Below are 14,658 nucleotides of genomic sequence, written 5' to 3' on the forward strand. Positions count from 1 at the left end.
TCCGTTTCTGATACGAGCTGAAACGCCTATTCAATTCTGTCCCAGTATCACTATGCAAGTTTTGATTGCTACCCTAGCAGTGGTTCATTTTTTGGATTGACTGGCACGATGCCCACGGAACAGCACAAAAACACATTACAATCTAGGGGTTATTTTTGCCGAGCGTTCAATTGGCTCCCTGAAACTGCGCTAAACGATAAAAGCCGAATGTTTCGTAATATTAGGCGTACCAGATTAAAACGCTTAAATCAAGTCTGGTTTTAAGAATTTAGCCTAACCCCTTTTCGTCATGACCGAACGGCGTTACGTCGGATGAGCCGTATCATACGGTCAGTTTTGTACCGGGTTTATTAGGCAGAAACCCCGAATATTACTTGCTCGATAACATTCATAATAACGCGAGAGTTTGCAAGTTGCCTGACGACTGTAGTTGCAACTGTCAAAGGTAGAGTGGGGACGCGCATAACCCAACACACTACTTACTATATTACTGTACACGGCCGCGAAGATAATATCCGTATAAAAAAATACGAAATAATCCCGAGGTAAGGAACCGCAGACGGCAACCGAGGTCGAATCTTTCCGTTCCTTTTTTCCTCAGGTTCGTTTTCTTTTACTCTAACTAACTCTCTTGCAGCTATCGAAAATTACTGCACTAAACATATTTTTGTGCCTCCCTTTAGCTCCAGCCAGCGCAATGATTTGTTATACTCCTCCTTCGTATTAAAGTCGCCATTTTGCTTCACTGCCTATATAAAACCTTGTATTTAAAATATTATCTTCAAGGAGTCGGAGCCGTCTCTATCTTTCCTGCCTGCTGATTTCATATGTGTTGAGTTTCCAACGAGACGATTGAGGTTGAATATTTGCCTCGTGGTTGACATATTAATGCATGCGAGGGGGCAAGTGATGGCTGGAAAAAATGGTGAAAGTCTCTAGGATTTAAATAGAAAATTCCCTTTTTCCTCCTCCCGTTCCCTCTTCTTCATCGCCCCCTCGTCCTCTTTCCTCGGATTCAAAGAGGTGGCTAAGGACCGACCGTGACGACTGGCAGTCCGCCTGCACCTTCGCTCAAGACGGCAGGTGTGATTGCCATGTAACACCGGGAAAGGCGCAGCCAAACCGCCTGACCCTTACGTGGGTGACCCGGGCCACCCAGCGGCTTGTGCTGGGTGACTCCGACATTCCAGGTAGGTGTGGTCTAGAAACCAACGTCCCGATGATATTCATCAACAGCACTGTAAACATTGTAGCCAGTAGCGTTCAAATGCACCAATGTAGCACATTTCCATACGCAAACAGTGTTGCTACAATGTAACCATCTAGAGTGAAACAGACGCAACTCAAACTGCCGTTTTCACGCAGATATGTCACATGTATCCTACGGACCAAGAGGTGAATGTGGCAGGTTGTATTAGATGTTTGATTGACTGTGTGCCTGCGCAGCCTTCAAACATGTAAGTGTTAAATTCCCCAAAATAGCTCCACTCTTTCACTTTGCTGCTGTTATTTTAGTTAATTCCCTAGTATGCTTTAATTTTATTCCATAGTAGGCTTCTGGGTTTCCACTTTGGTTGCAGCCAGCTGTATGATGTCCCGGTTTCTAACTGTCGTGAATTGGAAAGTAGGGTATCAAATGTAGGTAATGCTACTACAGTAGCAGTATAATAGTTGCAATGTAACAGTGTTGTATAACAGTAATACAGATAACTCAGAAACTGTGTGTGTGTGGCTTCTCCCCTTTGATCAGGTGTGTGTTCACCTCAAAAGTGTGTGTTCAAGGTACACCACAAGTATGCCCGGTAGTCATAACAGTGCCTTGACCATGTGGCACTTCAATTGGGTGTAAATGTGAATATAGAATATTCTATACTGAATTAGGGCTGGGCGATAAATCAATATCAATAATTATCGAGGTACTTACTTACCTCAATAACGATATAAAAACATTTACATACATTTTTGATAATGTCGATATAGAGTAATTAGGTACAACAGTCCATTTCACCTCTGACGCAGCAGGAACGTGCGGAGAAGTGACAATATGACCGTGGAGAGGTATACGCCCACTAAAAACCACTTAGCACCTCGAGTGATGGAGTAGCCACTATTAACCACGAAAAATAAGTGATGTAGGCAAAAACAGTGGCAGTGATAGCCATGGAGAAGGAGCAGCTTCCAACTAAGAAATGATTGATAAAAAGGGTTCAACTGTTTCAGTAATTTGGAAGTGGTTTGGCTTTTTGAAGTCGGTCAAAGAGCAGAGCAATGTTCGGTGCGAAATGTGCCGTAGACAGGTGGCTACCAAGTCTGGTAATACGACAAACTTTTTCCCCATCTGAAGAAAAATCACTCTTTGGAATATACAGGAAGTTTGAGTTTGCGCCACGGTATTGATGAACGCCCCACAAGCACCAGGCAATCTAGGAATGTTCGCCCGACGCAGTCAACACTGACAGCGTTTATGCAAACATCGGAAAGACACAAACACATCACAAATGTTATTATGCATTGCGAAGGACATGCTACCAATTCGCACAGTCGAAAAGGAAGGTTTCAAGAGGCATATCAATTTAATTGGTCCCAGGTACGTGCTCCCTGGCCGCAAACTTTTCTCTCGCACCGCCTAAACTCTAGTGTTAGGGAAAAAGTTGAGGATCAGCTCAAGACAGATTTGACGTATTTTGCTACTACTACCGATCTGTGGTCTAGTCGCACGTCAGAGCCTTATATTAGCCTCACTATCCACTATATTGACAGAGTGAAATCTTCAAAATAAATGCCTTTGTTTTTTTTAGGCATTCTTGAGCCTGAAGAAGATATCAAACCTTTAACACATTATTTGATTAATATTGTGATATATATTCATTCGATAACGATAATTTTATATATATATATCGTGATAATTTATTTGGCATATCGCTCAGCCGTACTGTGAATATGGAATATAAAATATATTTTTTTAGTTTGGTTGAATTGAAAACTGTATTGCAAATCAAAAATTAACCATGGCACATCAATAAACAAAAATGAATTTGTTGTAGTGCCAACAATGTTATTGACAGGACAGTCAGTCAAGACACATTAGAAAGTGTTACAGATATCTTAGGACTATGAACTTGCATAATGTCTCTCTGGCTCTCTGGCTGTCTGGCATAGTGTATCAAACTCCTATCAAACTCTCAGCCCTGCATCTAGATGAATTTTCACCATGGCTCACGTAGTATCCTTACAGATGTGAAGGAGTAAAATATGTGGGACAACCATATACCTCCACTGCCTTGTAATACACAGGGCCCAGGGCTTCCCTGTGGTGTGTGTGTTTGCATGCATGTCTGTGTGAAAATCAGTTTCACAAGTAGACATTTTTGTGATTATCATTTTTTGTTGTTGTACGTAAACACAACACAACTCTCCGAAACCACCGACACCAAGTCAAATCAAACTTTATTTGTCACATGTGCCGAATACAACAAGTGTAGACCTTAACGAGAAATGCTCAATTACAAGCCTTGAAACAAAAGTGCAGTTCAAGAAGAGTTAAGAAAATATTTACCAAATAAACTAAAGTAAAAAAGAATAATAAAAAGTAGCACAATAACATAACAATAACAAGGCTATGTACAGGGAGTACCAGTACCAAGTCAGTGTGGAGGCTATATACAGGGAGTACCAAGTCAGTGTGGAGGCTATATACAGGAAGTACCAAGTCAGTGTGGAGGCTATATACAGGGGGTACCAGTACCAAGTCAGTGTGGAGGCTATATACAGGGAGTACCAGTACCATGTCAGTGTGGAGGCTATATACAGGGAGTACCAGTACCATGTCAGTGTGGAGGCTATATACAGGGGGTACCAGTACCAAGTCAGTGTGGAGGCTATATACAGGGAGTACCAAGTCAGTGTGGAGGCTATATACAGGGAGTACCAAGTCAGTGTGGAGGCTATATACAGGGAGTACCAGTACCATGTCAGTGTGGAGGCTATATACAGGGAGTACCAGTACCATGTCAGTGTGGAGGCTATATACAGGGAGTACCAGTACCATGTCAGTGTGGAGGCTATATACAGGGGGTACCAGTACCATGTCAGTGTGGAGGCTATATACAGGGGGTACCAGTACCAAGTCAGTGTGGAGGCTATATACAGGGAGTACCAAGTCAGTGTGGAGGCTATATACAGGAAGTACCAAGTCAGTGTGGAGGCTATATACAGGGGGTACCAGTACCAAGTCAGTGTGGAGGCTATATACAGGGAGTACCAGTACCAAGTCAGTGTGGAGGCTATATACAGGGAGTACCAGTACCATGTCAGTGTGGAGGCTATATACAGGGAGTACCAGTACCAAGTCAGTGTGGAGGCTATATACAGGGAGTACCAAGTCAGTGTGGAGGCTATATACAGGGAGTACCAAGTCAGTGTGGAGGCTATATACAGGGAGTACCAAGTCAGTGTGGAGGCTATATACAGGGAGTACCAAGTCAGTGTGGAGGCTATATACAGGGAGTACCAAGTCAGTGTGGAGGCTATATACAGGGAGTACCAGTACCATGTCAGTGTGGAGGCTATATACAGGGAGTACCAGTACCATGTCAGTGTGGAGGCTATATACAGGGAGTACCAGTACCATGTCAGTGTGGAGGCTATATACAGGGAGTACCAGTACCATGTCAGTGTGGAGGCTATATACAGGGAGTACCAGTACCAAGTCAGTGTGGAGGCTATATACAGGGGGTACCAGTACCAAGTCAGTGTGGAGGCTATATACAGGAAGTACCAGTACCATGTCAGTGTGGAGGCTATATACAGGGAGTACCAAGTCAGTGTGGAGGCTATATACAGGGAGTACCAAGTCAGTGTGGAGGCTATATACAGGGAGTACCAAGTCAGTGTGGAGGCTATATACAGGAAGTACCAAGTCAGTGTGGAGGCTATATACAGGGAGTACCAGTACCATGTCAGTGTGGAGGCTATATACAGGTGGTACCATGTCAGTGTGGAGGCTATATACAGGGAGTACCAAGTCAGTGTGGAGGCTATATACAGGAAGTACCAAGTCAGTGTGGAGGCTTTATACAGGGAGTACCAAGTCAGTGTGGAGGCTATATACAGGAAGTACCAAGTCAGTGTGGAGGCTATATACAGGGAGTACCAGTACCATGTCAGTGTGGAGGCTATATACAGGGAGTACCAAGTCAGTGTGGAGGCTATATACAGGGAGTACCAGTACCAAGTCAGTGTGGAGGCTATATACAGGGAGTACCAGTACCAAGTCAGTGTGGAGGCTATATACAGGGAGTACCAGTACCAAGTCAGTGTGGAGGCTATATACAGGAAGTACCAAGTCAGTGTGGAGGCTATATACAGGGAGTACCAGTACCAAGTCAGTGTGGAGGCTATATACAGGTGGTACCAGTACCAAGTCAGTGTGGATGCTTTTTACAGGGGGTACCAGTACCAAGTCAGTGTGCGGGGGTACAGGTTGAGGTAATTTGTACATATAGGTAGGGGTGAAGTGACTATGCATAGATAATAAACAGCGAGTAGGAGCAGTGTACAAACAAATGGGGGGAGGGGGTCAAGCAGTCTTACGGCTTGGGGTTAGAAGCTGATAAGTATCCTTTTGGTCCTAGACTTGGCACTCCGGTACCACCATACAAGGTTAAATTAAAGGATTGTTACCTGAGCCACCACATGAATGACCCATTCACCTAATGACTGTAGTTATTCATTAGGTGAGTGACATGAATATATGCGTACTGCGCTGAGAAAGCAATCCATTTTACTCAGCATAATTAGTCACTGTCAGAAACAGTGGCGGTCGGTGCTTATTTCTATTACAGCATATTGGATGACTTTAGTTCATATTCCATTCACCCAGCTCAATGTAACATCGATAGGCATAGGCTACTACTTGATACTCTAATTTCCCCTATACCCATCATGAGGTTGCTACAACCTAGCCTACAAATGAAAGTTTACAGCGTAGGTGCACAGGTCAAGAGACAAATTGCAGTAATCCAGGTGACAAACTGACACATTCAAACCTGCCTGCATCTAGCTGATCTTTGGCCGGTTACACCAGTCGGGCGTACAGACGTTGGTCTTAAATGCTAGGTCGGGCATAGCTACGTCCGTCTTTGGGATCAGAATTTACACCTGTTGCACCAACCAAAAATAAGACGAGTCCTAGCTAAGTCTGGCGTTGGCAATGCACGTTCATGAGATTTGATGCTTCACAGTTATGGTTTCTAGGCAGCGGCCATTACTAGGCTGTTACCATCCTCGTGGCAGTTCTAAACATTGCGAGGCATGTCGATTCGCCCATCACTTAGCAAAGCCTACCACGATGTATGCACGTTTTCTTAACCACAACTAGATGGATCGATCAATATTTACTGTGGGAGTGAATATCACTGAATGACAAAAATATTGGAATAAAGTAAGCTAATGCCATTGAAGGCATTTATCATATTGTTGCTTTACTGAAACTTACATCCAACCGTTTTAAATACTTTAAGCTTTATACTTTAGCCATGTCAACCATCATTTCATGATTGGGACAGCATTTTCGCACTGCTTTGAGACAAGCATGGGGACTCGTCAATGAGAATGGGAGCCTGCTCGGCCCTCCTTTTCCTTTAGTCCACAATCATTTCTTTTGTCTCGATCACGTTGAGGGAGAGGTTGTTGTCCTGGCACCACACGGCGAGGTCTCTGACCTCCTCACTATTAGCTGTCTCATCGTTGTCGGTGATTACGCCTACTACTGTTGTGTCGTCGGCAAACTTAATGATGGCCATGCAGTCATGATACCAACATAGTTGTGACGAGGGCACGACAATGCCTCTTCCCCCTCAGGAGGCTGAAAAGATTTGGCATGGGCCCTCAGATCCTCAAAAGTTATACAGCTGCACCATCGAGAGCATCCTGACGGGTTGCGTCACTGTCTGTTATGGCGACTGCTCGGCCTCTGACCGCAAGGCACTATAGAGGGTAGTGCGTACGGCCCAGTAAATCACTGGGGCCAAGCTTCCTGCCATCCAGGACCTCTATACCAGGCGGTGTCAGAGGAAAGCCCTAAAAATGATCAAAGGCTCCAGCCACCCAAGTCACAGACTGTTCTCTCTTCTACCTCACAAGCAAGTCTGGAACCAACAGGACCCTGAACAACTTCTACTCCGAAGCCATAAGACTGCTAAATAGTTAGCTGTAATGGTCCTTTTTTGACTCATCACATGCTGCTGCTACTGTTTATTATCTATCATGTTGCCTAGTCACTTTATTTAATTTTTTACTTTTTTCTACATTGTAGAATAATAGTGAAGACATCAAAACTATGAAATAACACATATGGAATCATGTAGTAACCAAAAAAGTGCTCAACAAATCAAAATATATTTTAGATTCTTCAAAGTAGCCACCCTTTGCCTTGAACAGCTTTGCACACACTTGGCATTCTCTCAACCAGCTTCATGAGATAGTCACCTGGAATGCATTTCAATTAACAGGTGTGCCTTGTTAAAAGTAGAATTCCTTTCCTTTTATTATATATATATATTTTAAATGTAACCTTTTTAACTAGGCAAGTCAGTTAAGAACACATTCTTATTTACAATGACGGCCTACCCCGGCCAAATGCTGGGCCAATTGTGCGCCGCCATATGGGACTCGCATTCACGGCCGGATGTGATTCAGACTTCTAAATGCGTTTGAGCCAATCAGTTTTGTTGTTATAAGGTAGTTGTGGGAAACATAACATAGCCCTATTTGATAAAAGATGAAGTCCATATTATGGCAAGTACAGCTCAAATATGCAATGAGAAACGACAGTCCATTACTTTAAGACATGAAGGTCAGTCAATCTGGAAAATGTCAACAATTTTGAAAGTTCCTTCAAGTGCAGTTGCAAAAACCAGCAAGCTCTATGATTAAACTGGCTCTTATGAGGACCACCACAGGAAAGGAAGACCCATAGTTACCTCTGCTGTAGAGGATACGTTCATTAGATTTACAAGCCTCAGAAATTGCAGCCCAAATAAATGCTTCACAGAGTTCAAGTAACAGACATCTCAACATCAACTGTTCAGAGGAGACTGTGTGAATCAGACCTTCATGGTCGAATTGGTGCAAAGAAACCACTACTAAAGGACACCAATAATAAGAAGAGACTTGCTTGTGCCCAGCAACACAAGCAATGGACATTAGACTGGTGGAAATCCAAATTGGTAGAGTCCAAATTGGAGATTTTTGGTTCCAACCTCTGTCTTTCTGAGACACAGAGCAGGTGAACAGATGATCTCTGCATGTGCAGTTCCTACCCTGTGAAGCATGGAGGAGGAGGTGTGATTGTGTGGGGGTGCTTTGCTGGTGACACTGTCTGTGATTTATTTAGAATTCAAGGCACACTTAACCAGCATGGCTACCACAGAATTCTGCAGTGATATGCCATCCCATCTGGATTGCGTTTAGTGGGACTATAATTTGTTTTTCAACAGAACAATGACCCAACTTTACTGGTGACACTGTCTGTCATTTACTTAGAATTCAAGGCACACTTAACCAGCATGGCTACCACAGCATTCTGCAGCGATATGCCGACCCATCTGGTTTGCGCTTAGTGAGAGTAAAATGTGTTTTTCAACAAGACAATGACCCAAAACACACTTTTAGGCTGTGCATGGTCTATTTGACCAAGGAGAGTGATGGAGTGGTGCATCAGATGACCTGGCCTCCACAATCACCCGACCCAATTGAGACTTTTTTCACCTTTTTTTAACTAGGTAGGCTAGTTGAGAACAAGTTCTCATTTACAACTGCGACCTGGCCAGGATAAAGCAAAGCAGTGCGACACAAACAACAACATAGAGTTACACATGGAATAAACATGCGTACAGTCAATAACACAATAGAAAATAGAAAGTATATATACAGTGTGTGCAAATGGCGTGAGAAGGTAAGGCAATAAATAGGCCGTAGTAGCAAAGTAATTCAATTTAGCAAATTAACACCTGAGTGATAGATGTGCAGATGATAATGTGCAAGTAGAAATACTGGTGTTAAAAAGAACAGAAAAGTAAATAAAAACTATATGGGGATGAGGTATGTAGATTGGATGGGCTATTTACAGATGGGCTATGTACAGCTGCATTGATCAGTTAGCTGCTCAGATAGCTGATGTTTTAAGTTATTGAGGGAAATATAAGTCTCCAGCTTCAGCGATTTTTGCAATTTGTTCTAGTCATTGGCAGCAGAGAACGGGAAGGAAAGGCGGCCAAAGGAGGTGTTGGCTTTGGGGATGACCAGTGAGATAAACCTGCTGGCGCGCGTGCTACGGGTGGGTGTTATCGTGACCAGTGAGCTGAGATAAGGTGGAGCTTTACCTAGCATAGACTTATAGATGACCTTGAGCCAGTGGGTCTGACGACGAATAGGTAGAGAGGGCAAGCCGACTAGAGCATACAGGTCGCAGTGGTGGGTGGTATATGGGGCTTTGGTGATAAAACAAATGCCACTGTGATAGACAGCATCCAGTTTGCTGAGTAGAGTGTTGAAGGCTATTTTGTAAATGACATCGTCAAGGATCGGTAGGATAGTCAGTTTTACGAGGGTATGTTTGGCGGCATGAGTGAAGGAGGCTTTGTTGCGAAATAGGAATCCAATTCTAGATTTAATTTAGGATTGGTGATGTTTAATATGAGTCTGGAAGGAGAGTTTACAGTCTAGCTAGACACCTAGGTATTTGTAGTTTTCCACATATTCTAAGTCAGAACCGTCCAGAATAGTAATGCTAGTCGGGTGAGCGGGTGCGGGCAGCAAACGGTTGAAAAGCATGCATTTAGTTTTACTAGCGTTTTAAGAGCAGTTGGAGGCCAAGGAAGGAGTGTTGAATGGCATTGAAGCTCGTTTAAAGGTTTCTTAACACAGTGTCTAAAGAAGGACCAGATGTATACAGAATGGTGTCGTCTGCATAGAGGTGGATCAGGGAATCACCCACAGCAAGAGCGACATCGTTGATATATACAGAGAAAAGAGTCTGCCCGAGAATTGAACCCTGTGGTAACCCCAGAGACTGTCAGAGGTCTGGACAACAGGCCCTCCGATTTGACACACTGAACTCTATCAGAGAAGTAGTTGGTGAACCAGGCGAGGCAGTCATTTGAGAAACCAAGGCTGTTGAGTCTGCCGATAAGAATGTGGTGATTGACAGAGTCGAAAGCCTTGGCCAGGTCGATGATGACGGCTGCTCAGTAGTGTCTTTTATCGATGGCGGTTATGATATCGTTTAGGACCTTGAGCGTGGCTGAGGTGCACCCGTGACCAGCTCGGAAACCGGATTGCACAGCGGAGAAGGTACGGCGGGATTCGAAATGGTCAGTGATCTGTTTTAACTTGGCTCTCGAAGACTTTAGAAAGGCAAGGCAGGATGGATATAGGTCTATAACAGTTTGGGTCTAGAGTGTCACCCCCTTTGAAGAGGGGGGTGACTGCGGAAGCTTTCCAATCTTTAGGGATCTCGGACGAAACGAAAGAGAGGTTGAACAGACTCGTAATAGGAGTTGCAACAATGGAGGTGGATAATTTTAGAAAGAGATGGTCCAGGTTGTCTAGCCCAGCTGATTTGTAAGGGTCCAGGTTTTGCAGCTCTTTCAGAACATCTGCTATCTGGATTTGGGTGAAGGAGAAGCTTGGGAGGCTTGGGCAAGTAGTTGCAGGGGGTGCGGAGCTGTTGGCCGGGGTTGGGGTAGCCAGGAGGAAACTATAGCCAGCCGTAGAGAAATGCTTATTGAAATCCTCGATTATCGTGGATTTATTGGTGGTGACAGTGTTACCTAGCCTCAGTGCAGTGGGTAGCTGGGAGGAAGTGCTCTTATTCTCCATGGAATTTAGTGTCCCAAAACTTTTTGGAGTTAGAGCAACAGTATGCAAATTTCTGTTTGATAAAGCTAGCCTTTGCTTTCCTGACTGACTGCGTGTATTGTTTCCTGACTTCCCTGAAAAGTTGCATATCGCGGGGACTTTTCGATGCTAGTGCAGTCCGCCACAGGATGTTTTTTGTGCTGGTCGAGGGCAGTCAGGTATGGAGTGAACCAGGGGCTATATCCGTTCTTAGTTCTACATTTTTTGAAAGGGGCATGCTGCTGATTTTAAGATGGTGAGGAAATTACTTTTAAAGAATGACCAGGCATCCTCGACTGACGGGATGAGGTCAATATCCTTCCAGGATACCCGGGCCTGGTCGATTAGAAAGGCCTGCTCGCAGAAGTGTTTTTGGGAGCGTTTGACAGTGATGAGGGGTGGTCGTTTGACCATGGAACCATAGTGGATGCAGGCAATGAGGCACTGATCACTGAGATCCTGATTGAAAACAGCAGAGGTGTATTTGGAGGGCAAGTTGGTCAGGATAATATCTATGAGGGTGCCCATGTTTACGGATTTAGGGTTGTACCTGGTGGATTTGTTGATAATTTGTGTGAGATTGAGGGCATCTAGCTTAGATTGTAGGACTGCCGGGGTGTTAAGCATATCCAAGTTTAGGTCACCTAACAGAACGAACTCTGAAGATGGATGAGGGGCAAACAATTCACATATGGTGTCCAGGGCACAGCTGGGAGCGGAGGGGTTTGAGATGAGTTGGACTGCAGAGTGAAGGAAGCAGCCAACAAGTGCTCAGCATATGTGGGAACTCCTTCAAGACTGTTGGAAAGCATTCCTCATGAAGCTGGTTAAGAGAATCTCTAGGGTGTGCAAAGCTGTCATCTAGGCAAAGGGTGGCTACTTTGAAGAATCTCAAATATAAAATATATTGTTTAACACTTTTTTTGGTTAGTACATGACTCCATATGTGTTCTTTCATAGTCTTGATGTCTTCTATTAATCTATAATGTATAAAATAGTAAAAAATAAAGAAAAACCCTGGAATGAGTAGGTGTGTCTGAATTTAACTGATACTGTACATACATTGCCTGGACAACATGTTGTTGTGTTAAAGCCTGAATTCAAAGTGGATTACACAGTTTTCGCATCTCACCCTTCTACACACAATACCCCATAGAGACAAAGTGAAAACTTGTTTTTAGAAATTTTACAGAAATATCTAAATTACGTAAGGTAAGTATTCACACCCCTGAGTCAATTCTTTGTAGAATTACCTTTGGCTGCGATTACAGCTTTGAGTCGTCTTGGGTATGTCTGTATCAGCTTTGCACGTCCCATTTTTCATTTCAGCTTCTCTCAAGCTGTTAAGTTAGATGTGGACTCCAATCAAGTTGTAGTGACATCTCAAGGACTATCAAAGGAAATTGGATGCACCTGAGCTCAATTTGGATTGTCATAGCAAAGGGGTGTGACAAATACAATTTGATTTTACCTCTGATTACAGTTCACTTTCTTAGCAGCCTCCTACAGCATCATCACTCTACTCATTATATAATTCCTTCTCGCATTTACTGTGACCAGGCGCAAAGATCTCTCCAAGCCAAACCTTCAATACCATAGCCGATAACCTTTGCACAGCCTACATTGTTGTCAACATATTAAGGTTATAGTCAACAAACTAGAACTAACACGGGAGTAAACCCAAGATCAAATGAATGTGTACAATGACAGTACAGTGTACAGCAAGCAGTTTAGCAGTTACACCGGCGGGCCTCGGTGGTTTTCAATTAATAAAACCGGCGCTTATCTAGACTTGGAAGAGTTGCAGTGTTGGATAGCCTTAGCCAGCTAGCTAACATAAATAGCATTCATCTCTGTTTAAATCAGGTTGTTGAGTAGGCTAAATTGGCTGCATTAGCATTCAATTACTTAGCTAAGACAATAATTACAAGAATACAATTAATTATAGCTAGCGCTCCATCTCTCTGCAGCTTCTCCTTCATTTTTGAAGAAATGAATTTGTTCAAAACTGTTAAACTATTGTCTTTCTCTCTCTTTGAGTCAACTACTCACCACACTTTATGCACTGCAGTGCTAGCTAGCTGTAGTTTATGCTTTTAGTAATATATTTATTTCTTTGATCATTTGATTGGATGGACAACATGTCAGCTCATACTGCAAGAGCTCTGATAGGTTGGAGGACATCCTCAGGAAGTTGTCATAATTACTGTGTAAGTATATGGAAGGGGTTGAGAACCATGAGCCTCCTAGGTTTTGTAATGAAGTCGATGTACGCAGAGAAGGACGGAAAATAGCTGTCCTCTGGCTACGGAGCTTTCCAAGAGGGTGCTGTTGATGCTGCTGTAGATCTTCATTGCAAAACTTTGTGTTTTAATCAGTTACTTGGTGGCGTGAATATATTTAGTATAGTTCTTTCTAAAAAGGATAACTTTTTCAATGTTTCCCTATTTTAATTGGTATGAAATTCACTTAGTCAATTCACTTTATTGCCAGCAATATACCACCCTGCATCTGAAGCTAAGCAGGGTTGGTGTTGGTCAGTCCCTGGATGGGAGACCAGAGGGTGTTGGAAAGCCAGTAGGAGGCACTCTTTCCTCTTGTATAAACAAAATATCCCAAGGCCCCAGGGCACTTATTGGGAGACATTGCCCTGTGTAGGGTGCAGTCTTTCGGATGGATGTTAAACAGGTGTCCTGACTCTCTGTGGTCACTCAAGATCCCATGGCCCATCGTAAGAGTAGTAGTGTTAACCCTGGTGTCCGAGCTAAATTCCCAATCTGGCCTTCATGCCACCTAATCATCTCCAATTTACAGTTGGCTCATTAATCTCCTCTCCCCTGTAACTATTCCCCAGGTCATTGCTGTAAATGAGAATGTGTTCTCTCAGTCAACTTACCAGGTAAAATAAAAAATAAATTAAATAGTAGGATGATCCTCCACTGGTCAGCAATATTTCATCAGCCATTAACCAGTGTGCTTTGGAGTGATGATGGCCAGAATCAACATGATATACTGTACGTCATCTGGCTCTGAAGATCTTCCCTCAGAGACCAGGACGTTCCCCAAACTATTTAATAAAATATCATATTGCATTCCGTCTTTGTTGTTCATTTGGTTAAGCCTGTACTTGATTCATCTGACTACATGGACCAGGCATGAAGTCTACACTCCAGCCCACTAAACTTAATGGTCTCTAAATAGAATTAAAAATGCATTAAGAAGCTATAGGTAGTGGAATGATGAGGTATTCCAGCATAATATATTGATGCAATTCTTGATTTCAGCCCATGCTCGGACTTCTCGTCAACGCAATGCTAACTTATTATTGTAAAGTGCTTAGAAATCAAAATGTGTCTATTACTGCTAGTTTTCTCTCTCTCTCCATGATGGTCCATTGGCTCTGTACTACTGTACTCCACTTTTCTCTAAGTGGCTTACCATGGAGTTCAGTTCATATGTATCTCAAATTATTGATTTTTAAATGAAACATGGAAGGTCATGCTCTCATTTTACCTTAGGATGATGGCTTTGCCTCCATCTGGATAGCTTAAATACCACTTCCAGGGCTGGAAAAGTCATTTTACTCGATGTTGAGAGAGAATTGCAGAAAAATGATTTTAGCAAGGAAAATAATTGATGTTGATTTCGATGTTTTTTTTCGGTTTAGTGTGTGTCTAATATTGACCCGTTTGTAAATTAGACTACCAAAGTTCCTGAAACTTCATATCATAGTTATGACACGGTGATCACAGATTAGTA

The 14,658-nt window shown here is 43.1% G+C and overlaps 1 protein-coding gene across 4 annotated transcripts in view; it reads left to right on the top strand.

Moving 5' to 3' along the window:
* Positions 1-293: 293 nt before the first annotated feature.
* LOC129824387 (zinc finger protein 512B-like) overlaps positions 294-14,658 on the top strand; it is a 79,482-nt gene continuing 65,117 nt past the window's right edge. The window contains exons 1-3 of one of the 4 annotated variants that reach the window (XM_055883975.1): positions 294-601; positions 1,022-1,190; positions 1,366-1,457. In XM_055883975.1, the coding sequence (XP_055739950.1) occupies positions 1,375-1,457 (83 nt within the window). In that variant the 5' untranslated portion in view covers positions 294-601; positions 1,022-1,190; positions 1,366-1,374. Of the gene's footprint in view, positions 602-626; positions 1,191-1,365; positions 1,458-14,658 lie in introns of those variants that run through there. The other 3 variants (XM_055883977.1, XM_055883979.1, XM_055883978.1) reach the window with 3 other exon arrangements.

This window comes from Salvelinus fontinalis, chromosome 26, assembly GCF_029448725.1.
Source record: "Salvelinus fontinalis isolate EN_2023a chromosome 26, ASM2944872v1, whole genome shotgun sequence".
Lineage (NCBI taxonomy): Eukaryota > Metazoa > Chordata > Actinopteri > Salmoniformes > Salmonidae > Salvelinus > Salvelinus fontinalis.